The sequence below is a fragment of the Athene cunicularia genome, assembly GCF_003259725.1.
Source record: "Athene cunicularia isolate RWA chromosome 1 unlocalized genomic scaffold, athCun1 chr1_part1, whole genome shotgun sequence".
Classification (NCBI taxonomy): Eukaryota; Metazoa; Chordata; class Aves; order Strigiformes; family Strigidae; genus Athene; species Athene cunicularia.
This window is the reverse complement of record NW_020799091.1, coordinates 15,915,957-15,935,609: the sequence shown is the minus strand read 5'-3', so window position 1 is coordinate 15,935,609 and position 19,653 is coordinate 15,915,957. Positions and strand designations below refer to the sequence as shown.

The 19,653-nt window shown below is 35.7% G+C and overlaps 1 protein-coding gene across 1 annotated transcript in view; it reads left to right on the top strand.

Annotated features, from left to right (window-relative positions):
* Positions 1–19,653, top strand: part of CWF19L2 (CWF19 like cell cycle control factor 2) — a 79,166-nt gene that overhangs the window by 26,271 nt on the left and 33,242 nt on the right. Inside the window, exon 10 of the mRNA XM_026844984.1 lies at positions 710–799. Coding sequence (XP_026700785.1) covers positions 710–799 — 90 coding nt within the window. The remainder of the gene's footprint in view (positions 1–709; positions 800–19,653) is intronic.

Genomic DNA, 19,653 nt, shown 5'->3' with positions numbered 1-19,653 from the left:
TCAGCTCTACAAAATGTCTGCTCTGACTAGGTCCACGGAGCTGAGATAAACAGCAGCACGTTTAATGATGCTTTAGGAGGCAACCTGAAGGATCAAGAATTTCACTCTTTTGGAACACTCTAAAGTTGGGAAGTGTATTTTTTCTTATTACATATAAGTATGGCTATAATGAGTTAATTGCATTCAGTAATGCTGCCTTGGAGCTTCTGTTATAACAAGCTCACAGTGTGTTAGCTTTTAAGCTATGTTTTACAAGTGCTTGCTCAGAATAGCTGCTCTTAAGGAACTATTGCTTAAATTTTTGAAGGATATAATTAAATATCATCTTTTACAAGTGAATCCTATCACTATGGGCCTCTAGGTTACGCATTTGATGTGTTCAGACCTCCTTATTTAGCTTCCTATACATAAAGTAGCTACACAAAGCATTTATTAGTATAACTGAATAATGTTTAAGCATAATTTTTCCTGGTGTTTTTATGACAGTATATATGTCTATATTTCAGATGCCTATGTTCTGACCAATTTTTTAAATTTTATCTCCAGTAAAGGTTTGTGTGAATTACATTGACGTATTTTCTTTTGTCTTTTGTGTCATTAGAATTAAAAAAAAAAAAAAAAGAAATGGAATGAATAGTTAATTCTGTTATAATGATATCTGAAAGTTTAAAATGGTTAAACTAATGGAGTATTATGATTTTCTTTGAAGGAATTAGCTTCAAAACTTCAAGCAGAACTTGAGAACGCTCGCAAATTGAGGGAGACTCAAGGGCAGATTCCAACAAAGTCTGGCAGAGAGGTAAGGGGAAAATATTCTTCTTTTCTTTGTGCTAACACAATGGTATAATACTGGTAGCAGCTGAATTAAAGAGAACATGAACCTTAGGAAAATTAAAAGGTGTAACTTTAACTGAGTTACTGTTCAAATTGAATTGTACTCTTTGGTGGTAATCAAAGCTTTCTCCACTGTAGTTCAGCAAGTTCCATAGGACATTTTTGCTGGTAATATTTTCTCAGCAATGATATCTATCTTCCATTAAAAATAAGTGGTATGTGTCATGTTATTGACTGTGCTGGTTGTTACATAACTCTGATGTCTCTGAAGAAGCTGGCACTTAAATGTTCTTTTTGAAAGGTGGTATTCAAGAAATGGATAGTAATCTTTTTCCAAACCAACTTTGATATAGCTACAAGGAAACAGAGTCAGTATCTTCATTTATGAGCTCTGTTCTCATGATAAGAGAGGAGTCTTTTAGACAAAAACTCATGTTCTTGTTCAACCTGACCCCAATTCCACAAGTGAAAATTCAGCTGCATGTCAATGTGAGTTTGAAAAGCTCCTAATATATTTTTTTTCTAAAAGGCTTAATGTCAGACCTCATACGTTGACTAGTATTTCTCCAGTCTTTAGAAGACAGACTGAACTGGAAGTTAATGTGTGGCCTCTTGCTGACTATGTTGTGAGAGTAGTATAAATTATAGTCTCAGACCTTGAATTCACAATAATTTAAGATTACAAAAGCTCTGTGAAGGTAGACTCTGCTTGTTGCAGTGCAGTTCTTAGGCATGTTTTTTATGTATGTACAGAAAACCAATAAAGCAGATGGGAGTTGTGTATTACACAGAAAAAAATCCACTCAGATTTTAAGATTGGAAAGTAGAGGACATGTTATGGGTGGTCCTCAGAAATGTTGATAAAGACCTGTTGCTTAGAAATTGAGTCCTGAATAGCAATTTTTGTCAGCTTTAGTCTTACCTGTAGTCTGATTTTTATTTTAATTTTTAAAACTAACAGGATGTAGTCACTGCAGAAGTACCAAATGTAAATGCTACTTGAATTTTCAGAAAGGAAAAATAATTTAAAAAACCAAGTGAAAACATATTTATCATGAGGCCTCTCTTTCTATCTGTCTTCATCTATTCTCTTCAATCTATTCTCACAGCTTGTGCTTTTACCAAGTAATAGGCTGCTCTGCAACAGGGAGATTCCTCCCTACATGTAGAAACGCCAAGCTCAGCAATGCAAGAGTTTGAGGATTCAGAAGGATAAACTGACAAAAATAGTCTGCATCCTTCTGGCCTGACCTAGGTCCTAGTCTATTTCTGGACTGGCATCTGAAAAATGTATGAGTAGTCCAGGAGGAGCCTTAGTGAAAAAGAAAGGTGTGTTATAGACTTAGCTAAATTCAAAGTACTGTCTTGCTGTCCTAAAGCCTCAAAGGGATTGACTTAGTAATTTCTATTCATGAATATGCTATAAGACAGCTATGATGTTTCTTTTATCTTTTGTGTGCCTGTCCATATTCAGTTCTGTACTCTTGTGTGCTTATTTATTCAAGCAGGGTGTCTGGTGACTTACAGGACATGTCCACTCCTTGTCCTGCATTACCTTAAACATCCAGAAAAAAAACGTGAATACTTCTAGTGTGCTGCCTCTTTTTCTTCCTCCCCTGTGGGAGCCCTGTTGACCGCCTTACTGTTGTGACTGATAGAAGCTTCTTTGCATGATTGAAGGGATCTAAAACCAGAACTCTTTCTTCTTTGAAGTATATCAGATGCAAAATGTCTACCTTTGTGAGTTCCATATTGGCTTTCTCTGAAGCTCAGGATCAGCTTCTAACATATCAATACTTGCTTTTCAGAGAGTGAAGGTCCTCCTGTACATTTTAGAGGTTTGCTGTCTTGGCTTTATGAATATGCCTTGTCAGTGCTTGTTTCATGGTTAGTTCTAGCCTGTATTACATGGCTTCTGAGTGTGAGCAGTCCAGCAAAGTTGATGGTTGCTTTGTCCTAAGTCCTATCCTTGTGATAGTTGCCAGGATAGTCTTACTGGCTTTACAGCTTCAAACTGATTTTTGGACTACTGGGACACAAGCAGAATGTGTTGGGTACTCCTGTGTACCAAGGCCAGCTGTATCACACTGTGTGTCTAAACAGCCCAGGTGTTCAGAAACCATCTCATAACACAAGAGAGACTGATATGCGAAGCTGTGTTTGATACTGTATGAATCAGTCTTTTTATAACATTGACCACCCAAGTGATAGCCTCAGTCTGTTCAGCCAGGTTTATTTCAAGTAAGATACCTGAAGCAGTTTCCACAGAAGTCTTCCAAATGAATTTCTCACTGATCCCAAAGTGAACTTTGCCTCTGCTACCAATAACAAACACGAAGCATTTTGTTTCAGGCAGGTCTGTCTGGTTACTTGGAGCAGCATGGCCAAATTCATGCTGAAAGGTCCTGAAACATGGCTTTGCCTTATTTTCACTCTGTTGGGAGAAATGGGGAGATAAATCCAGAAACAGCGAAGGCAATTCTGAATGCATCTCCCTAGGAAAGTTTTTTCTTCTTGATTAATTGAACATGGATCAATTTCCCAATTCAATTCACTGTGTGACTGAATGAAGACTTGGTGGTGTGCATGGGCGGCTGGGGTTTGTATAGAGGACAGGATCAATTCTTTTGACAGTGGTGCTGGTTTATTCTGGCTTAAAGTGATCAAGAAACTACAGACTGAAGGGACTGTAAAGTGGTAGCTTAAATCCTGATTTTATTTATTTATTTGTTTGTTTCTAAGTGTGCATAGAGGCAAATCTAGCTTTTATAGTTTGATTTAGACAAGGATTCTACCCCAAGCAACCCCAAAAATGTGGTTTTGAAGTACAGTTTTCAAGTACTGATGTTTGGTGTTTAAAAACTGTACATTTATCAGCTGATGTATCACCAAGTGTACAGATCCTGGTAAGACCATTTTATTACTAGTTTTCATTTTGGCCAAAATCATCTGTACTTTTAAGACCTGCTGTTTGTGGTGCATTTAGATGTTGCAAGTAGACATTTTCTGCTGAAAAGCGAAAAAGCATGAATGTATACATCTTTCTCAACCTAGAATAGCAAGAAAATTGTAGAAGATACTAAAGCAAAAGAGAAGTCCATAGCTGCATCCTGAGGAAGCCCACTTGGGTAATTTTATAGCAGAAATTTACCTTGAGGAAGAAGATTGCTGTTAATGTTTTCTTTTTTCCTTTTTCATTTTATGTTGTTCTTGGTAGTTAGTGTGATGTTTCTATTAATGAAGTGAATGCCCACAAATATTAACATTGTAGGTCTTTTGTGTATGAAGGTATGCAGATTAAAATTCAGTATAGGCTAAACCATGTTTGGCTTCTCCTGATATTAAAAAAAAAAAAAAAAGATACGAACTTTGTCTTAAACCATTTTTCAACAGTATTGAAGCATTTCTTTTCTAGAAGCCTTCATTTTGCCTGTCTAACCTTTGATTTGTTTTCAATTGCTAGCCTTCCATGTGTCCAAAGTGCTGAAAAGATGAAAATTTATTAGTTGAGCTGTTCTTAAATTGTTTATGGCTTTTGAGTAGCTTTATGAATGGAATTATTTTGCCTGAATTGAGATATGAATTTTTCAATAAAATTTGTGTGTTTTTTTTGAAGAGGTTAGTTTTTATATGTATTTGAAGAGGTAGGTTTTTATATATATTCTTGAAGGCGTATGAATAGCTGTTGTTTTGCTTTTTTGGTACTTCAAGAAAAAGACTAGGGAATGATATTTGGGGATATTAGTTCTCTGAAGTTGTTTAATTTTTTCTCTATTATTTTTTTCCCCTACATAATTTCCACATCATCTTAAATATTTAATTTCTCAATTGTATTTTTTCCTACTTCTTACCTGTAACATTTTATTTGATAAAAGACCTATATCTATAAATAAATACATATATACAGACACACGCACATACACACATATGTATATGAAACCCAAATAGAGGGTAAATTTTTTTTATAGCCTCTGAACTGGTGTGCTATTGAAAGTATTTTCCTAGTTAGTTGTGCTAGGAGAGCTAAGAAGCATTGCTATTATCAGGCTTAATGCCTGAATATGCAGTAAAGAAAATATGTCTTCTGCTGTACAGTAAGCAGAAGGACTGTGAGAGGACACCATGGTGTATCAGGCTGCTGTAAGATGGGAGAGCTCCTCAGTAACAAGGCTTTGTGAAACAGAACACCAGACTAGACAGGAAGATAATTGGAGGTAAAAGGTAGATTTATTAGTATTTCTTCTCTTTGCACTTCTAAATATGTCAATATCTGATATCCTTAAGTGCATCATAGGTTATTTTCTGTATTAGTAACATTAAATAAACATTTTGATCCTAATATGTCTAGTATGAAACATGAAGCACTCTAGACACTGAACAAACCTGATTTATGGCACATTGGATTACTCTCATGGGGTAGAGACGCTGTGTGTGTGTCTTGTAAATGGAAAGTCTGTGACTAAAAGCACTAAGTGCAAAATGCATACGTGTCTCAACTGGTTTTGTATGCTCAGCTCCAGTGAGAGACATCGACATGTCTGAATGCAGCATCCTGAAAGACTGTAGGTGGAAGGTACCTGTGTGGTGTGTCTGCTGCACGGTGTGTGGATGTCTCCGTTTGGGTAGAGCCCTTCTGTTGTTCACTGCAGGTTACCTTAAGCATGTAGTCCTATAAATTTTAGTAGGATTATTGTTAAACTATCTGTTAAGTGAAATTTGGGGCCTTAATGGCTATTGTACTTAAATACATCAGTCACATGTATACAACTGCAATGAATGCACATGCAAAGACCCTTTTTAAAAGGGTGAATTTAAATGTAGATTGTGCTTGTTTTGTCTTGAGCAGGAGGCAACTTTCAGAGTCTATGGAAATCAAAAAAACTGGGTGAATGTGTAAAAGAGGTATTTGGGCTCTTTTGAATAGACTAACCCTGAATTAAATGTTTTAATTTCATTTGTGATAGAATTAAATTATGCTCATGTACAGCTGCTTATGTCTAATTTATCACGGGCATTCTGAGAAAAGCAAAATTGCACTTTGAGCCCTAGTGAAACTGTGTGAGAGAAGGCTGTTGTACCATAGGGTTTTTGAGCTAGGATAGGGGATGAAAATCAGTACTTATTGAATGAAAACAGTGGAGACTTAAGCATTTAAAAAATAACTTCTGCCTCTAAGTACAGTTTGTATTTCTGTTACCTGAAAGTGCTACACAACTCTTGATTTAAGTGCATTGGTTATGAGACTGTTACTCCTGCCATTGTCAGTACTTTGACGATGTACTTAGGTTTTAGTACTTCAAGTACTATGCTTGATTCTGTATTTTTACTTAACAAAATATATGTGGCACATTAGCACTACTTTGAGGCACATCATTTGTAGTGGCTTTTTGGTGATACAGAAATTGGGAGGTAAAACTTAAATGAGTAAGAAGCAGAATATAGAGTGTTTCATTTGGAAGGGACCAACAATGATCTGGTCCAACAACAATCATATGGTCCAAATTGAAAAGGCAGATCGAAAACAAGTGGAAAAACTGTGACTCTTGGTGAAATAGTTGCTTCAGGGTGTTGTGGATGCTGAGAGCTTAAGTCGATTCAGGGAGAGACTGGACATGTTCATGAAAAATAAATCATTTGAGGCTTGTACAGAAATGATGTCTGGCTTTTAATTGCTGAGTCACAAATGCTTGGAGGCATTCTTTCTTTTTGTACTCTTCATTAGGTATTCACTTTTAGCTGCTGCTGGAGAAAGCACGTTGGGCTTTGGTTTGATCCAGTATATCTGCTTTTATGTTTTAATCTGCATGTAGAAAGTGTTCTTTATGATGATTCTAAATAATTTATGATGTGCATTATTTGTGTGCTTTCCCTTTTCGATTTTTCTTCAGGATTTTTTCCATCTCTTCTCATGCTTCCTTCAATATGGTCCCTGCGTAAGAATTAGAGTCAAATCTGCTAAATGACGAACGGTTTGTTTTTGTGTTGCTACAAACTGACTTAATTGTGTTTATTTTTTTAATCAGGAAGTATATTGATATGATACAAAATTAGGTAAATCTAGGCTCAGTTCATGGTGGTGGATGAATGAAGTGTATGCATCTTTTAAAACTTTTCAATTCCAAATGATATATGGCCTGTAAGAAAAAAAGCTTCTCAACTCTCAGCCTGTTACTGTGTCCTGTAACACTTAATCAGTATGCAGGAAACAGAAAGTAGTCCCTGCTGAGGAATTGCTAGAGGCAGTACTTAATAATGATGAATTGTGTTTAAAATACAAAATCAATATAAAATTGAATGAAAGGTGGTACTTTAAGCAAAATTACATGGTAGAGGATATACTATCAGAGTATTTAAAAGAAGAGTGAAGTTCTGAAAAAGTAAAGAGAAGCAAATGCAGGCTTTTTTGTCATGCATTTGAGAAATTGTAAGTAAAACACAAATGATTTCAACATAGCAAATCTTCATTTGAATAACTGAATTTTCTGTGGAAGTCCATCAGCCATCAGTCTAGTGTGATTCATTTAATAAATACATTTAAAGCATAAGGAATGGAACAGAGATTGAGACAAATATAGAGATATATATGCACACACAAAAATATACATAAATATATATATATATTTTTTTTTTCAAGATAGAGCAAAAAAACTCAGGAAAAAAAAAATCTTCTAAGTAAAAGAAGGAAAATAATCAGGACTTCTCACGTGAGGTTTTTTTTCCTTCAAGAAAACCCAAACTCAACACCGAACAAGAAAACTCCCAAACAAAAAAGAAAATACACAGAAAATTAACATTCAAAATTTCAGGTGTGCCAGCATGTTTAATTTTAGATTTGGGAATCAAACCTATAAATGCAGATATCTTTCTGCAATAAAAATATTTGGTTCTCAAAATTTATCTGTAATACGTTTTAATAACACATGATTGAGTGGCCTTTCATTGTGACATACCCAATGCACAACTTTACTAGGTTGTAGTAATGCTTTTAGACTTACCATATATAAAGAATTGCTGAAAGAATTATTTGGGAACTGTCAATGTTAGGTTAATGGTTGGACTGGATGATCTTCAAGGTCTTTTCCAACCTAGACGATTCTGTGTGGTTCTGTGGTTTAAAACTGCTTCTCAGAAAAATACAGCTGAGACTTGTATAAAAATGAAATTGCTGGGGATTAATGTTCATCACTAAATGCACAATAAAAATCTGTGATTTCATTTGGAACTTCAGATGGTGGGGAGATACAGCAACAGATGGCTCTTGGCCTGTTTACTCTCAGTTGTTTTCAGCTCATCATAATTTCTAATTCCTGCTGTTCCTTCACACTTGAACCGGGTCTGTAGTGTGGCTGTGTTATTCTTTCTTCGGCAAAAGTTTGTGTTTTCCATACAGAGTTGACTATCTCTGACTAGAACAGGGAATAATAAAGTGGGCACACTATTGCAGAACAGCTTTAATATCATCAGTGCATATTTAAAAAAAATAATAAGTATATGCAGCTTCTGGTGAGTGTATTTCTTGAACACTCTTGTTGATGTCAGTAAGATTACACAGTTATTTACAAGACAAAAACATTCAGGAATTTAAGCCATTTTGTCTTAATATCATTTATAGGAATTGTTTTTTGCAATTAAAAAGTACTGAACAAATTGTATTGGTAACTAAATGATGTGAAATATCTTACTGGTTTCAGTACATGTAACAAGTATAAAAGGGCAGAGTGGATAAAACTTCCTAGAGTTCAAACAAATACAAAAGCTTTGGAGTATGCTTTGACACTAGAAACAAAAGCTGTATCCAAGTGCCATGCAGCACTTGTGCTGATGGTGCCATTTATTCTTTTTCTCCTTCTGTGCTGAATTTCTGCATATTTACACTGCTTTATCTATCCTTTCACTGTGTTTCTTCAGAATATGTTCTGGTTTTCTTAACAAATTTGTCACCGCCCAACCTCAGGAAAAAACAAAAGCAAAAGAAAGGGTAGAACCTCACTGATGCTTCTCTTTGTCCTTGCACAGCCTTGGTAAATGGTATTAAACCTTTTTGGACTTAAAAGAATTTACACATAAAACCATTTATAACAGTGTGAACTGTAAATTAACAATATATTTTGTATGTTTAAGCAATGAAACACAATTATTGTGAGATTTTGAAAGGAGGATTTCATCAACCAATGACTGTTGGGACCACCTGGTCTTTAGTGTAGTTACATGTTAGGTCTCATTAGCCATTGCTAACGATATAAAGAAGGAACATTTTATAGGAGTGGGCTGTTTAAGAGGAGCAGTTAAACTATGCACCCATCCTTCTAAAAGGAATGAAGACGTTTGGACATTAGGCTTTGGGACAGTACATCTGGATAACAAGATACTTCCAGCTAGCAGGACGGCTTGCAAAGTTGTGCACATGAGATTTTTACAGAGATTCTTCATGGGTGCTGCACTGATGGCTGTGGAGAGTGGAGCTCTCTCCATTGATGTCTGGAATGGAAGTGCCACTACCAGTGTCAATATTAGCTTTACCATTCTGTTCTGCCTGTCTAGGTAAGAAGATATTCTAGGCTCCTTGCTTTTTCAAGTCTTTGGCTTTCTTCTGATGTCTACCAAAATAACAGCAGTAATAATGGCTTGAGGGTATGGATATACATGAGTAGAAGAAGCTTAAAAGGATCCAGAGTTGAATCTTTTTTCTGCAACATTTAACTGTCCACATTCTTCCTTTGCTTTTTTTTTTTTTTAAAGACTCTTTTCTACATGTATTCATTTAATAATAAATCACAACACAGAGCTAGGGTAAATCTCTTTTCTAAATAGTGAATATTAAGGCCTGAATATTTTTGAAACTTCTTGCAGTGCTTTTACTGCAATTCTTTATTGTTACTAAATGTTATTAAGAAAATGTTATTTTATTTACAAATGCCAAACTTCTTATCACCTTCTCAGCTGTGTACTACATTTCTGTCTTTGATAAGATGAAACATCAATTTGTGGACTTAAGAACCAACATGTTGTAGTACTTTTTCTTTTTTTATGGTCTAAGTAGATATGTCTTCTATCAGATGTTCTTGCTATAGAAACAAACCATGTAGTCATTACATTTTAAAAAAAATTTCTTACATCTCATGCCTATGGTGGCTCATTGATTGTATGGTTAAGTGACTAACCATTTCAAAGTGTAACTAACAATTTAAAACACCAAACTGCCTCTTTAGACCTTTTTTTCAAGTTGTGTTTGCAAGGTTATGTGGCTTCCTGACAACCAATATTAATTGCTTTAGTTTGCCCATTACTAGGCACATCACTGGACACAGTACCAACTGCTGCAAGTTAGACATTACTGGTTCTAATCTTGCTTCCACAGGCTGGCAGTGCAGCTCTTAGTGAATTTGATTTGAGGTTTGTGTGCATGTCCATTCTATTCATGAGATACTATTCTGACCACCCTATCTAAGAAGATAAGTACTGAGAGCAAACAGAAAGATTTTTGAATACAGGAATGATTGAAGGCATTCAACATAAAGAGTAAGGAGGTCATGTTACTTATCCTGAGTAATAAATAGTTTAGCTAAAATAACCTTTTTCATAATATAAGACCGAAGAATTGTTGAATTTAAAGGGCAACTGATGTTATATCAATGAGATGAAATTAAGTTTTTTACATAACATGTTATTAATCTGCTCACTCACTGACTAGGGGAAAGAAAGGATAGAGACCAAACAATTAGAAGTTATCTAAGTACCTAATTCTTTTCTAGTAAATGTTTTCACTTATAAAAGGAACTATGTTTTAGAGTTTTTGTTTGGTTTAGTCTTTTTTCATTTGTGGGTTTTTTGAGGGGGTAGGGGGTTGTTTTGTTGGGTTTTTTTTGTGGTGTTTTGGGTTTTTTAAGTCTCATGCTTTGTACATAAACCTAGCACTACCTGATGAAAATACTCTTACGTAGACCAGTTAATTTCTGTGTTACAGCCTGCGTTAGATTTTTTTTCAATGGTTCTCCTCACTGTTAAGCACCAGGGTCCTGATTATGGCAGACCAAATTTCTGATCTCGTAAAACTGGTTTTTAACCCCATTTCTATATTAGTTTAATACCTTTTGAAGTTGAAATAGTGATGCTTATTACTATGTTTACTGAGTCATTTTTAATTTTTAACCTTGGTAGAAGTTTGCTCTTGCTTCCCTTCCTCATGCTGCTATTTCTCTTCATCGTAGTGTTTTCTGCTGTAAGAAACCAAAATCAAAGATACAAGTTTTATATAATGGACTGCTGTTACAGACCTGTGACCATTTTAATGTTATCTTGCTGTGAGATCCAAACCTTGGTCTTACTATGGAGAATGGTCTACGTACTGATTTTTTTAAAGCATTACTTTAAAGCTGACAGTTCCATTATTCACAACAAATGGCAGAGCCTGAAGGGTAGCTTAGTTGCTTTGAAGCCTATGTTATGTGGGGACTGCAGGTGTCTACTATATTGACTCAGTGATGTGATGTGACCTTACAAATAGCCATCACTGAAGGAGGCAGACTGCTCCTTCTAAATGGGATTGACTGATAACTCTGTTGTTCTGATAACTCTGGTGATCGTGTGTAAAAGCAACCTGAGAACCTAACAGAGACATAAATGACATGGAAAAGAAAGACTAATGTAAGAGAACAGGAGACAGTGGATGGAAGAAATGGCTAAGTCCTGAGAAGTGCTGGATGTCTTCTAGACACTTATTTGATATTATAATATAAGGATAGACTTTTCCAATAGAGGAATAAGTGTTCAAAGTATTTCCATTGGCCATAGATTCTAAGAGAAAAGGAAATGGTTGTATGCTTAGTCCAGCATCTAAGTTGTCCATAGATGCCGTTGGGTTGTAGGAGTTTGTTCCTTGCTGAAGACTGCTGCCCAGCTTTGTTATTCCTTTATGATACTGTGTTTGTACCACTTTAGTGTAGCTCTTGGTAAACATTTGCAGACGGCTTTCAACTCACACAGCATGCAGCTTTTTGTTGGCTCAGTAATTAAAACAAACATGTTTGCTTTTCCCAGCTCTACTTGCTCCCCTATCCCACAATATACTGACTCTTAAAATGTATTTTATTCTCTTTAGCTATTTAACATTGAAAACTAGTACCAACTGATTAGATCCTATCTCAGATGCTCTGGCCTGCTTACTCCCTTTGTTCAGCCACTCCAGTGTCTGTTCCTCAAATTAAGCTGTGCACCTGGTGGTAGACTAGCTTTTCCATTTCCTCCTGCTGGATTGTGGAACAGGCTTCATCTCTGGAGAGTTCAAAAATATTTGTCAGAACTCCATTTTATTTATTCATGTATTTAATTTAAAGCAGTTATCTTTCAAAACCAGACTTGTCTGCTTTGTTTTGTTCCGTTGGGTGTTAATAGCTGTATATCGGTTTGTACGTTTGGTGAGAACAACTGTGTACTTTGCATATTTAACTAGCCTGAAGTAAAAATTCATGTTCCTTAATTAATGGCAACAGACAATTCCACTCTTATTCTGTAAATGCACACTATCTTTGTTCATTTCAGACTGTAAATTATATTGTTTGTGTAGCAGTCATCACAAGATTCAGGGATAGAGACTGAGCCTCTTCTCCAGTTTCAACTTTAACATTTAATGAAATATATATAAAGTACTTTTAATATATTTTAAACATATTTTACTTATATAAATACAGATAATATTTATCTGATGATAATGAATATTACTGTCACCAACATTTCTGTTTATAGCTTAAGATATTTTATATTCAATAATATTTCTTTAATAAGTCTAATTCAGAAACTTGAGAGGTTTTTGAAGTAGGCTATGTAATACCATGCCACTGCATGAAGAAATAATACACTCACCAAATACTAAAAGCAAGTTAAAGCAGAATCAAAAAGCCAGATTTGAGTGAATCTTTATACAAAGCACAAAAAGATAATTATTGCTTTTTCTTATAAAAGATGGTTACAGTTTCTGGGAATATTTGTAAGGTCTCCTGGATGATTGCATGGTTTGCTAGTAGGAAAAAAAGTAGTTACTCCATTGTTGTGCTATGTTAGTAAGATCCTCCTCAAAATCAACTTTTGCCTTGCCATTTTATGTGAATACAATTATCTATCTATATTTATGCTGTGTTTTTAATTCAGTTCTATTTAGATAGGATTTTGACTTCTGAAAGATGTCTTTACCTCTAATAACATCTTTAATCTTCTGAATAATCATGCCTTGCATATTTGATCCAATGAATTCATCTTGGTTCATAGTATGCATTTACTTTTAGTCTTTAACATGGCCTCATATTAGTCTTCATGCTGTCCATGATTATTTTATCCTTTTATCCGCTCCTTTTAATTTCTCTTTGATGGGACACTTCTTTTTTTGTACTTTGTCTTCTAAAGCTAAATATTACTATTTGTATTTTTTCTTTTTCTGGAATATTTAAATCTAAATATGCTGTAATCAGTCTCATATGTGTTGTGTCATGACTCTGGACTAGTTGAAATTAGGAAAGAAAACCTCAACACTCACAAAACCCACAAAAACCTTCCAGGTTGTAAGGTTCTGACTCAAAGACTTCACTATGTGTTACATCTAAAAGTTTATCCTCTGCATCACTTCATGTTGTATAAATGAGAGCCTGCTGAAATCTCTCATTAGAACTTACTGCCTTACTGTCTTCCTCTCTAGTTTCACTGTACACATTTATAGTTCTTTGTGGCTTTCAAGCCCTTTGTATTTTAAAAAAAAAGAAAACCTCATGATGATTCCATAGTCGTCTTAGGCAACTGTACTGTTGTTCTGCAGTCCTTAATATTAGAAGAACCTTTTTAATGCCTACCTTCCATTTCTTCTTCTATTTAAACCTTTTTGTTTTCCTCTTTTTTTCATCACGTATTGTTTGCCAAAACCCTTTGAGTTTTTGCAGTTTACCAGCTTGTGTTCCCTAATTTTGTCCTCCTTCTGTTCCAACTTTTTTTTTTTTAAATAACTTTTTTTCTTGTCCTCTACTCATTCTTCTTGCTTTTTTCCAGTTTCTCTCCTGTTAACTTTGCATCTTTCTTGAAGTATAATGTCCCAAATAGTTTGTAAGGCCATCTGAAGTCTTGCATGTGGAAAAATAAAAGTATTGCCGCACAAGTCAGCTTATATTGGCATATATATTGTGTGTATGTTCTGTTATAATGCTTATTTTTTTCCACAAAAAATAAGTTTACTTTGTGAACAATTCTGCATCTCCAAGATCACAGACTTCACATGAAAAGATCATGTCTAGAGAGGACTCATTCTAAAACCAGAAGCTTAACAGCGACTTAGTGTTTGGTGGCAACTACTGCATTTTATATCATGCTAAAATAAAAAGGTGTTCTATTCTATGTTCAGTTGTGAATTGCTCATTGCTAGAATAAATAGATAACTTTGAAGGACCTCATGGGACAGTATTTATCAGGAAGCTGAGAAAGTGATTTTTGAGGCAGAACTGGAGTACCTTTTAAACAGTAAAAAGGTAGGAAGGAAACATGTCTGTTTGGATGATCATTAAACATTCCAGAAGCATGTCCAAAATCATACTTTTAAGTCTGAAGTTAATAATTGATTATGGGCAGATTTGGTCATTTTTCTTCTCTCAGTCTATAAACAGCTTTTTTCAAAAAAATTGTGTTCAGGTATTTGATTACTGTGTGTTTTGCTTGATCTTCAGCCAGATGTTTTCAGTTTGATAGCAGCCTAAAGGGAGTGTAATATTTGAAGTGAAACAGTTGATCCTTCTGAGAATGGAGACTTGGTGTAGAATTTGATTATCAGGTGCATTAAGAGAAAGGACAAACATTTGCGTAGGCACAGAGGCAGCTTTCTTTCATTGAGTTTCCCCCCATCCCAACTCATTTCATGGTTCAGATCCAGAAGATGGTCTTCCACTTGCCTGTATGTTGATGTGTTGGCATGCAGAAACAAGAAGAAAAAAGAATGCAACTGTTTTTAGGATCTAACATTTTGGAGCCTTCAAAGGCAGGCAAACTCTGTTTTCCTGATATGTAGAAAGGCTTGTGAATTCCCTTCATTCTGGGAAACTAACAACAATGGCAGCCTTTTTGAAGTGTTTGTATTTTAAAAATTTTAGTGAAGATAGTTAAATCTTGGGATGGATGTTTTTAAAAATAATTAGATGCTTGTAATTTGACATAAGAATCTGATGTTAACTATTCTGTGCAGTTGCTGCAGTATTGCTGTTGTGATGTCTATTGTTTTTAGTGATTTAACTTTTTGAAAAGTCATGTATACAATGAGATGAAAATTTAGAGACTGTGAAAGGAGAAGTTTCAGCTATTCCCTGTGGAAAATTTCCATCCCTTTTCTTCTCTCAGCAATGCAAAGATGTGGGGAAGAAGGGACCTGATTCACTTGAAGTCAGCATCTTTTTTGAGATGCCCTAGGGGCAGTTTCCAGTGAATAATCTAACAAGTAACCATTTCTGAAGGGTCCTGTTCATGTGTAATCCTCAGTCACATGTGTCTTTCCACTCATTCAACTCTTGCTGCTTGCAGCCCCTTCTGCATGTGGATTCAACTAGTCCTCTTAGGAGAGCTGCTGTATCCCTGCTTGGCCACATGGGTTTGGTAGGTTTGGGACAAGGTGTTTTATTTTCCTCTAAAAAGGTCTGTTTCCTTTCACAGATTAGCAGTGCTCTGGATTTTTTGAATTTTGACTGCAACATCTGTGGTTATATCCTCAGCTTCTGAACTTGTAGAGTTGTCCAAGTCTTTAAAGAACTAGGGCATATGTCATGTTTACTGTGATATGTTCTGTTGGGAGTTAACTTCATCTTTGCTTTTCCTATTTCCTACATTCTAAAATTATTCTGTGTTTCTTTCTACCTTTTCATACTGCTGCTCTTATGATTTTCCTCTACATGATTATTTGTGTTAAGTTTAAAATATTTAGCCTGTATTTGTATTTTCCACCATTTCAAACAAAATTTTGTGCTTATTTCAACCAGATGTTGCCAATGGGTGAGTTTCTTCTGGTCAAGTGAAGTACTCATTATGAAATTCTGCCCCCCCTCCCCCTATGTTTTTTAAAACATTGCTTTTTTTCTTTGACTTTCCTCTTCCCCAGCTCCTTCAACTGTTAAAATGGTTTCTACTGCCTGTCAAAGTACTAAGCCTTGCTAAGTCATAGGTTGTTTAAGCATTACAATATTCACAAATGTCTACCTACTTTGTTTGGTTTTTTTTTACACACACAGAAAGATCGACCAACACCCTAGCAACTTTCATCAGTTACCTCTTCCTTATTGTATCCCTAATACTCCATTTTCATTTATAACCCATTTAAAAGTGTGCTGTACATCCTGCTTGCTTTTTGTTCATGTTGTATTATTTTTCCACTCTGTTGTCCTTTGCTCATCTAATGCTGATTGGTTTTTCTTTTTGTTGGTGTATTTTCAAATTAGTAGTGATTTGAATGCCATAACGGTAACTAGGTCTCACATCTGTCTGAACAGCATAGTGAAAACACAGTCTGTCCGTCCCATGTCCTGTCCCCACCTGTGTCGTCATGTCTGTCCGTCCCCCCATTCCCCCTGCTCCGCCCCAGTTGTCTCTGTCTGGCAAGGGTGAGGTGGAGGGACATGGCCTTTTTCTTCTATTGTGATGGATCACCTTGTCCCCCTCTCCCAATAGAGAGAAAACACCTTTTCTTGTGAAAAAGTAACAGCCGAGGCATCTATCTGGCTGATGCTGGTAATAAGTAGTGTTGTATGTATTTTCTCTGAAATCTATCATTATTATTATTGGAGTCAGACCAGTGTTGGACATCTTAGTTTACTTTGCAAAATGACATTTGCCTTTGGTAATACAGAAGAGAGAAGCTCGGTTTACTTACACAGCTTTTTGGTCTATAACTTCTACCTTCATGTGTCTTTTCTTGGAAAAATACGTTTAAGCTGTGAAAGCTATCATACTTCAGTATCTACAAAATTTTTAGATTTTATTGAGGTTTCTGGGACAAGCTTTCATTAGTCAAGGATGGCAGATATAAAGCAGGCATCAGTTGTTTGGTGGAAAATTGCTTCAGATTGACATTACTGAAGTTTTTTATAGGATTTGACAAGTATTTGACATTGCCATATTTAGAGATGTCCCCATTATTTGCTCTAATTTAATCAACTGATTTAATTAACATCTTTGTACTGTAATCAAGAAGCTCTCAGGCTTAAAAAAATTTTTTTAATTCCTAATCTTTTCAGAAAGTTAAATAGTTACTTTTCTGGTGAAGAATTTCTGATGTTTTAAATTTATTTTATTTTTATGTGTCTATCTACCTACCTATCTTTATTTAATTCTGAGAACAATCCTGTGAATTGGGAATGTACTATTGTCCTTGTTTTGGTGGGAGCTGAGCTGACCTGGCTCTTGACAGGACATCCATCATCTGAACACACATCCATTGGCTGAAAAAGTAGAAATTTCCATTCCAAACAAGAAGGTGGTTGGTGTGAGCAGATGAGGGTGTGGGAAGACTGAGGGCTGGGCACGTAGAAGTGGTGATGTGGAACAGTGCTTAGCTTTACTTGTAGGCAGCACTGTGCTTTACTTGTAGGCAGCTGGTAACAAAAATGTAAGCTGCAACTGTAAGTACCTAGAAATGGAGTTTGCAATATCTGAGGTGTAATGAAGTACTTAAGCAGTTATTTGCGAAATGGATAAATTCATTCCGCTCCCTGGTATTTTGTCTGAAGGACTGGAATCCATGGGAGTGCCTTCATCACTGAGCTGTATAGTAATGCTCCACTTTCATCCATGCTGATAAATTCTGTCTGGTTTAATCAGTCTTCCATGTCTATTTTTTACTCCTGCTGTACAGGTATTCCAGGCTTCCTCCTCATCTTCCATTTCTCTCTGCTTTGTGGGTAGAGAAGTCACGGGAGAGAGATTTTTAATCTTCCTGATCTGCTTTGAAGTTAAATGAGTGAATTATATTCCTCCAGAATATTTTTACAAAAGAGTATATTTTTCTGAATTAAATCTGTAGCTGCAGCCCTTATTAATGAACTCGAGTGTTAACGGGCACTGAATCTGAACTGACTCAACCAGGGATAAAATTTAGGGATAAAGGTGCTTAGTGCTGGCATTCTGATAGGATTTCAGTGTGGAATAGCTAGATGTTAAGCCATCCATCTCTGACAAAATGGGAGCAGTTTTGGGCATGCTTGGAAACATAACTCAGTATGGCTCTAGAACTCCACTGAGAAAAACTTATGTGCCCATAAGATCTTAGGTGCTGAAGGGTAGACTAGGAGTTCAGGGATTAGTTTTCTGTCCAAACTAAGATGACCTCACTTGTAGGTAATTCCTTGAGGTGTTTACTTCTGGTTTTACAATTTTGAAGATGTGCAGTATAATAAGGATTTATACTATCTGGCAAAATGTTCCTATTTTACAAGGAAATTGAGGAATCTCCTCTGTGCTCATATTAGTGATAGTGATTTTACTATCAGTTCACCTGTCCACTGACTGACAGAGTGAACTGAAGCTTGGCAATTCACAGCTTGCTTCTTGTGTCTGATAAAGAAAAATCAACTTTACCAGTAGTTTCCGTATAAATCTTCTGTATCTATGTCTAATTGTAAGGACCGCTCTTTTCCCCCCCCCCCCCCATAAATCATGTCTGTGCTTTGTCAGGTAATAGTAATTCTGAAATAGCTGTTAAGATGTGCATTTAGCACTGTTTGTCTCATTAAGGAGAACAGGTTAGAATTTGTTGACTGCAATAATAACAGTAAGCAAACAGTTTTTTGCTAAGAAGAAAAGATTTCTTACTGATATCTGTTGATTATAAGGAAAGCAAAGGCAATGTGGAGACTTGCAAAGCTCTACATCCTTTGTAAATAAGCAGCTGTATTGTGTTTTATATAAAGAACACAAAGTCTGCTTAGATGGCTTTGTATCTTTAACAATGTTAAATATTAAAATATAGAGTAGAAAATTGCTGAAAAACTAACAGTACAAAAGATGTTAATCTGAAAATATGTACAAGAATTTAATTCTGTTTAATTTTACTGAGGGGGGAATGATAACTATATATATTTTTTTAATATTTGACAAAACAGATTATTTCACTCAACTATGTTTCAAGGCTACATAGTTATGTCATTAAAAAAATAAGTTATTTCAGAATGTTTTTCAACTGTATTTTGTCCAGGGCTAGAGCAGTTTTGGGAGAATGAATGCTTTTGGCTTGTTTCAGTTGCCGGTAATCTTACTAGTTTATGGGATCTTTTGAAAGTTACTTTTTTGCTATTCTCCTGTGGGTAGTAAATTGATGTAATAAATTGCATATGCGTGGTTAAGGGATAGCATTTTGGCCTCTGGAATTATCATTACTTTGGATAATCAATAAGATGGAAAATGCAGCTCAGGATGTGATTATCTGGCACTCAAACTTGTGTTTTGACGTGCTGTCAACCAGGGATCCCAAGTCTCTTTTCTATGGATTTGCCCCCTAGTCTGTCTTTAACCTTTGCCAGTGCATGAGTTTGTCCCCAGGTGCAAGACTTAACATTTGTTTGAGATTCTTAACAGCTTAATCTTTCAGGTTGTTGAGCTCCCTCTGAATGTCAACCCAACCCTCAAGGCTATCAGCCATGTTCCCAGCCCACCTATTTGGAGAACGAGAGCACATTCTGTTCCGCTGTCCAGGGTGTTGAAGTTAAACTGTATTGATAGAGATCAGCGCCTGAGGAATGGCATCTGTAACAATGTGCTGTTTAAACTATGAGGAGTGCCCGTTAGACTTTGAAGTATTGACAAATACTCTTCAAA